General features: G+C 49.1%; 1 protein-coding gene across 1 annotated transcript; it reads left to right on the forward strand.

Annotated features, from left to right (window-relative positions):
- Window positions 1-1,438: 1,438 nt before the first annotated feature.
- On the forward strand, window positions 1,439-2,689 carry LOC138370932 (mucin-5AC-like). Its single transcript, XM_069335596.1, has one exon. It carries the CDS (start codon window positions 1,439-1,441, stop codon window positions 2,687-2,689), a length of 1,251 nt encoding a protein of 416 aa, XP_069191697.1.
- The last annotated feature ends 5,512 nt before the right edge of the window (window positions 2,690-8,201 follow it).

The following is an 8,201-nucleotide window of genomic DNA, read 5'->3' on the forward strand; positions in this document are numbered from 1 at the left end:
TTTTTGTTGCCTAGTCGTAGAATTCCAGTAACCTTGTGAGGCAGGACTTGCCATCCCTGAACCCATGTTGATGCTGTGTTACAAAGTTCCTTCGCTCCAGATGTTCCACTAGCTTTCTTCGCACAAGTCTTCTCCATCAGCTTGCATGGTATGAAGATTAGGGACACTGGTCTGTAGTTTAGTGCCTCCTGTCTATCTCCTTTCTTGTATATCAGGACTACGTTAGCTGCTTTCCAAATTTCTGGCAGTTCCCCTGTTGCCAGTGATTTGTTATATACTATGGAGAGTGGCAGGCACAGTTCTCTTGCTCCTTCCTTTAGTATCCATTGAGATATTCCATCTGGGCCTATAGCCTTTGTCACATCCAATTCTAGTAAACACTTCCTTACTTCCTCGCTGGTAATCTCAAATTCTTCCAGTTGTTCCTGGTTAACTATTCCCTCTCTTATCTCTGGAATTTTTCCTTCCTCTAAGGTGAAGACCTGGAATTTGGTATTCAGTTCCTCACACACTTCCTTGTCCTTTGTTGTGAATCCTTCTGCCCTTTTTCCTTAATTTCATAACCTGTTCCTTTACTGTTGTTTTTCTCCTGATATGGCTGTGCAGCAATTTAGGCTGAGTCTTTGCCTTGCTTGCGATGTCATTTTAGACATCGCAAGCTGTCAACCCCAACGACATCGTGAGCTGTCAACCCCACCCCACGCTGTGGGGTGGAGTAGACACCCCCTAGTGACCATGGTACCACCACACTGGTCAGATTGACAGCTCCCACTCTAGTGACCCATGGGCCCACCACACTGTGGGGTGAGGTTGACATCCCCCTAGTGACCCATGGGACCACCACACTGTGGGGTGGGGTTGACACCCCCTAGTGACCCATGGGCCCTCCACACTGGTGACACCCCTAGTGACCCATGGGCCCACCACACTGTGGGGTGAGGTTGACACCCCCTAGTGACCCATGGGACCACCACACTGTGGGGTGGGGTTGACACCCCCTAGTGACCCATGGGACCACCACACTGTGGGGTAGGGGTTGACACCCCCTAGTGACCCATGGGACCACCACACTGTGGGGTGGGGTTGACACCCCCTATTGACCCATGGGACCACCACATATCTACTTCAAGGCACAGTAGAGGGGTGCGCCAGGACCAGTATACACACCTCAAGCACCGCAGTTTACCCAACACGGACATGCTGGCCACATCCGGTATTAATGCCGTCGCGGTCCTTAAATCAACAACAACAACAACAATATAACACCAAAAAAACTATTGTTAACAATATTGATACACTAATATTGTGTTCGGGAGCATTATATGTTTTGTAATTATTATAAATAACTTCAATGAAATTAACATAATTGCATATATAATTATCACGTGGGCCGTTATACAAATTTTCAGTCTGAAATATCTTCAAAATACTAAATTACATGTATCCGCCCACTCTGCAACACATGTATCCACCCACTCTGCAACACATGTATCCGCCCACTCTGCAACACATGTATCCACCCACTCTGCAACACATGTATCCGCCCACTCTGCAACACATGTATCCGCCCACTCTGCAACACATGTATCCACCCACTCTGCAACACATGTATCCGCCCACTCTGCAACACATGTATCCACCCACTCTGCAACACATGTATCCGCCCACTCTGCAACACATGTATCCACCCACTCTGCAACACATGTATCCGCCCACTCTGCAACACATGTATCCGCCCACTCTGCAACACATGTATCCGCCCACTCTGCAACACATGTATCCGCCCACTCTGCAACACATGTATCCACCCACTCTGCAACACCTGTATCCGCCGCTCTCCAGCACATGTATCCGCCCACTCTGCAACACCTGTATCCGCCGCTCTCCAGCACATGTATCCGCCCACTCTGCAACACATGTATCCGCCCACTCTGCAACACATGTATCCGCCCACTCTGCAACACATGTATCCGCCCACTCTGCAACACATGTATCCGCCCACTCTGCAACACATGTATCCGCCCACTCTGCAACACATGTATCCGCCCACTCTGCAACACATGTATCCGCCCACTCTGCAACACATGTATCCGCCCACTCTGCAACACATGTATCCGCCCACTCTGCAACACATGTATCCACCCACTCTGCAACACATGTATCCGCCCACTCTGCAACACATGTATTCGCCCACTGCAACACATGTATCCGCCCACTCTGCAACACATGTATCCGCCCACTCTGCAACACATGTATTCGCCCACTCTGCAACACATGTATCCGCCCACTCTGCAACACATGTATCCGCCCACTCTGCAACACATGTATCCGCCCACTCTGCAACACATGTATCCGCCCACTCTGCAACACATGTATCCACCCACTCTGCAACACATGTATCCGCCCACTCTGCAACACATGTATTCGCCCACTGCAACACATGTATCCGCCCACTCTGCAACACATGTATCCGCCCACTCTGCAACACATGTATTCGCCCACTCTGCAACACATGTATCCGCCCACTCTGCAACACATGTATCCGCCCTCTCTGCAACACATGTATCCGCCCACTCTGCAACACATGTATCCGCCCACTCTGCAACACATGTATCCGCCCACTCTGCAACACATGTATGTATGGTGCCAGCTTCCTCCATGTGCTCCCGTCCTACACTTGTTCATTTAAAACATTTTGGTGTTGTTAACTTTGTGTCTGTCACTTTGTGAAGTGACCACAACATTGAGAGAGCTGAAAGTTGTGGTCAATATCTTGTTGTGAGTTTTGAGGTTTACCTCGTCAGTCTTCCTTACAACATATCCCTCTAGGCCATAATGGAGGTAATAAACGAGTTATGTACTTTAATACTGAACTAATATAGGTAGTTCTGAAGCTTTATGTTTACTGCTAACGTTATCGTGTTAATGGAGCCTTCGGTGACACTGTCTTATGACAAGGATCATAGAGTTATACTTCTCTGACTCAAGCATTGGTTCTGATTTTTTGTTTACGATACTTTCTAATCTCCGTTTCCGGTCTCATCGCCTTGTACTGATTTGTATCTATATCAAATTTATATTTTAAAGTACAGCTTGTAATACTCGCGTTTTACTTACTTGATGTAATTAATTCGGTAACATCTACAGTTGCTACAGAGGAGCTAGTAAGGAAGAGCAGGGACAGACCAGGTCTTCTTACGCTGTCATAACACGGTTCTTGAGCAAGGAACCTCCCGGTGTAACACTGTGTAAGCACAACTCACGCCCTGGTGGGGGTCCGCCACATTGCCAGTCTTCTCAGTAACTCTCAACTCTGAAAGAATGAATGCTTTAAGATTAAAGGGGCGTGTTTTTTCTGATATCATTTTTTTAGGAGTTATTGCTTACCGGGGCCACCATAGGCCACACAAAATTTGTATACAACGCTTTAACAAAAACCTTAATAAGCTATCAACATTAAATAAAACAAAAGAAAGCAACTGAGTTAAGTTAATCAGCTGGCTTTCGACATTTACAGTCTAACAAAGCAAGTCACTTGCTAACTCTAGCAATTAGTATAATTACCGTACTGTCGTTAAATGTGGAACACAGGAAACTTCTTTCAAAGGTGACTTATAATCCAAATATAATAATGGTTGTTAAGATATTATAATATCTAGACATCTGATCCACTGACAGGAGAACATGCTGTTAGGGTCACTCCAGAAGGTAGTAACTGCTGGAACATTACCTGTCAAAACGCCAAACAAATTTTGACCAGCGACTAGTAGCTTACGGTTCATCTACAGGACATTTTACTGCTGTGTGGGTAGTAGTAGGCATCCATCAGTCTCAGGTGACTATGGAGTTGCGCTCTGGTTGTCGGTCTGGAGTGGTCTCACCAGGGCGCAAAGCCAGGGTAGGTTGATTCGGGGGAGAAGCTGTTACCCAGGCAGCAGGTCCCCCCTCTCCACGGCGCTGAAAGTCTCCAATGGGAAGGCATACGCCAATACGAATGGTTCCAGAACCGTCGCAGGAACTGTGAGCTCCAGGGTTGATCTCGAAGGTGGTGAAGAAGGGCACAGGGACCTCCAACCCCGGAGACCGCCGTGGTCGGGGCCGGAGAAGAACCACCCCATCAAGGGCATGAACGACCCCAGCCTCCTGAAGCAGAGCCTGGGCCGCACGACCCTCGGGAGGTGGACGTCCCGGTCCCGCACCTACGGGTTCCAGACAAGGATCGTCACAGCCCCTTTTCACCCGAGAGTACACAGTTTGTGTACGTTCCTTGACATACGTGCGACCAGGTATAGTGTGAACAGTTTACTTATACGCCTGTGTTGGTAACAAAGGCGTATAAGAAAACTATTCACACCATACCTGGTCTCACCTCACTCGCTGTATGTCAAGGAATGTACACAAGCTGTTTACTCTTAGCCTCCACACTCAGGAGTCACCAGGGTAGTCTCACAGTACACAGTAGAATCAGCGTCCTACAGCGTGTGGGAAAGTCATCTGTAGCAACCTCTAAGTCTTCTAGGACTGGCCCGGTGTGAGAGAATAAATTATACCAGCTGACTTAATGTGTGTACACCGACACCTGAGACTCACAAGTGCCGGTGTACACAAGTGTACACCGGCACTTGTACTGTGGGTTGGTTGGTGGTGTTGTCGTCGTTGATCCTTCTCTATGGACAACCCAACCCACAACTCGGCAGAGTGCTTATACTAGGAGATCACCCTTGGCGCTTCTGGCTCTTGGAGAGGGGCTCAACGTCACACGTTTAGGGGATGCGGCTCCAACACTTAGCCTCGTTGTCACGTGCACACACCCACTCGAGCCGCTGTGACTACCCACTCTCTCCTTATGAGATATGATCTCCTCAATCCCCTATGACTTACTAGTATTACCTCCTACCCTGTCCACAGCAGTGGTTCTTGGTTCTTTCTCTCTCTCTCTCCTTCTTTACTACCTCCTGGGAAGCCTCACTAGGACAAGGGCAAACACCAGCAAATTGTGACACATTTACTGGACAAAGCACATACACGATACATACACACATATAATAATAATGAATCCTATACTCTATAATATCACAATCAGGTTGCACTCCAATACCATCAGAACTCTATTATCAGCTTATCAAGTTGTATCCTATCTCCTGGTTCACCACCTGATACTATTAACCTCCTCAAGTTGATCAAGCCTACATACACTGTTGCACTATCAGCAAGATAATGTATATATAGAAAACCAGCATTTGAATGCAATAACATATATCAGTATAAATGTTCATTGATACACAACAATGATTAATCGATCACTGTCAGTCCTCGAGCACATACATCTGTAGGTAATCAAGCCTACGACTGCAACTCTAAGCTTCAGAATAAATCACTCCTTGACATAAGAATGCAAACAGTCACTCACCTCTCACTGCATCTTGCACGCTAATGACAACCAAACACTATCAACTCCCTATAAGTAATCCACCAGAACTTCCCCTTCCACCTCTGGAAGTTCACTACCCTAATATCCTTAGGTTCTTCCGGGCTTCACTACCAGGATCCTCTGCAGCTCCTCCAGGCTGCTATCATGAAGTTTCCTTGAGCAACTACGGTGCTTCACCCTTCTGCTAGGGTCCTCCACAGCTCTCTTGGCTGCTACACCATGAAGTTTCCCCGAGCAACTATGGTGCTTCTCCACCTCTACAGAAGCACGTGACACTCCTCTTCACTGCTGCTTCTCACACTCGAGGTCCTCTCCTTCACTACCTTGGAGTCTCATCAATTACTTCATCTAGGCTGGCTTCGAAGTTCTCAGCAACTTCTTCCCCAAAAGACAAACCTGCAACCCATCGACACTCCAATAAAATGTTCCCCTTTAACACATAAACAAAAATAACCACACAATATGCTTGCCTCAAACCTCTATCTGTCCTCTACATACAGTGAGAGTGGACTCCCCCGCTTTGGGCGGGTCCATACTCCACCTCGCCTGGCGGCGGTCCTCACTCGCTGGGAGGGTCTTCCTCCATCAGGAGCCAGGCTCCCTCAGTCGTCCGCCAGCGCTCAGAGGGGGCGGACGTCGCTCCGTGTTCCTCCCTCTCCACTCTCTTATTTCAGGCCTTCTGTCTTATTAAAACATGTCTAACTTATAAATAAACATTGCTACTGTCGCTGGGCACACGACCAACTACAAGCAAGTACTATGAACTGGCGTATATCGTGCTTACCACAGATTAACTGATCGAGGGCGCTTTCCCTCTGACGGCGTCTGGTCAGGGCGCTCCACACAGCCCACGAAAATGCCTCTGAGCAGCTTATTGAACTCTGCTCGTCGACCAGGACTTGACACCACAACGTTCTCAGCTCAATTCCACAGCTGGCACGTCTGCACACTTCTCTTCCCTTAGAGATATATCACTAGGGGTTCCCTTCTGATGGGAGCTCAAACGTAGCGCGGCTTTCCCCTGCGATGTCTGGCACTCAAGTGAGGTCAAGGTCCTCCGGAAGCGAGCCTCACGCCTCCAGCAAAACGTCCACATCTCCTAGCCAGTCATTTATCTGTTTTCTTCTTCATTGCCCATAATTTCAAACTGTTATACATATCCAACCAGCCATTTTACATATGGGTTATCACCTCAATATTTGCTAGACCTTCTAGTTAGGTCAGGCTTGCTGAATAACTCTCAAGAAGGGAGACTCGTTTCTCCTGCAGGCTGAGATCATAACACAGACGAGAGCTCCTGTCAACAGGAGCTCTCGCAATTGCTACCACGGAGGTCGTCGTGTGTATCACTATTCGGCAATTACAGCAAAGAGATATATAGCAACTACTAAACTCCAGGGAGTTAACAACCAAGAGCAGACAGTTGTCCCCGGAGCCAAGGAGCCGGGGAGGTCAGGGTGTATACCTACTACTGTCTGACAGAGGCCTAGTCCTAAGGTCTAGCCTTTAGTGTGGGGAAGAGGTCAGCTGTGCGGTAATAAGTGTACAACGCCCCTCCTACCAGCTGAAGTAGGTCGTCGATGGCTGGATTGGTCAGAAATTAAGCCAGTAATTAAGTGGTGAGATTCAGGACCACAGAGGGGAGCAGTGCGAGGACCTGTTCCCCAGTCATTGAAATAAGTCATGAGGGCAAAGTGAAAAGAAATACCTATGTGGCAACTGTCAACGGTGGGATCACGAACGTGGCAATGTGATCGTCCAATTAGGTGTAGGTGTTGCAGTGGCTCTCACGACACCAGTGTCTGCACAAGCTTGCACAGGGTGGAGGAGGCGGGGTAATACCTGAAAGTGTCAGTTGTACGCTGCACCATCATGCCTGGAACAGATACTACGATACTACAGCATGAGACCCTGATTGGCGGGGCTCGAGAAGAACACCAGGGGCGGGAATGGCTCCATGAACAGTACCATAGCAAGCCAGGGTCCAGCCCAGGGTCCAGCTCAGGGTCAAGCCCAGGGTCCAGTCCAGGGTTCAGTCCAGGGTTCAGCCCAGGGTCCAGCTCAGGGTCAAGCCCAGGGTCCAGTCCAGGGTCCAGTCCAGGGTTCAGCCCAGGGTCCAGCCCAGGGATCCAGTCCAGGGTCCAGCCCAGGACCCAGCCCAGGGTCCAGCCCAGGACCCAGCCCAGGGTCCAGCCCAGGGTCCACCCTAGGGTCCAGCCCAGGACCCAGTCCAGGGTCCAGCCCAGGGTCCAGCCCAGGACCCATCCCAGGACCCAGCCCAGGGTCTATCCCAGGGTCCAGCTCAGGACCCAGCCCAGGGTCTATCCCAGGGTCCAGCCCAGGACCCAGCCCAGGACCCAGCCCAGGGTCCAGCCCAGAAGTAGTGGAAATGGCCCCTATGCCCGTCCATTTTTATTTTTTTGATGGACGGGCATAGGCGCAGGGGGGTATCCATATTTCTGCATGGCCGGTCATAGCATTGGGGGTATTCTCTATTTTTTTGCTGACGGACGGGCATAGCATAGGGTGTTTTTCGATTTTTTTTCAATGCAGGAACAATAGCCCAGGGGGTCTTTTCATATTTTCATATCATTTATCAATCACACCTTTGAACCTTATATTATTTTTTCCAAAATGTGGAATAAATGGCAGCTTCCTAGTCCCCACTATTTCGCTCAAGGGGATTAAAAGGCCGGCTCCTGGCGCACTCAAATGTCGTTACCCCGGTGACCCATGCACAGGCATCGCTAATGGTCAATGATGTCATCAG

Source organism: Procambarus clarkii, chromosome 34, assembly GCF_040958095.1.
Source record: "Procambarus clarkii isolate CNS0578487 chromosome 34, FALCON_Pclarkii_2.0, whole genome shotgun sequence".
Lineage (NCBI taxonomy): Eukaryota > Metazoa > Arthropoda > Malacostraca > Decapoda > Cambaridae > Procambarus > Procambarus clarkii.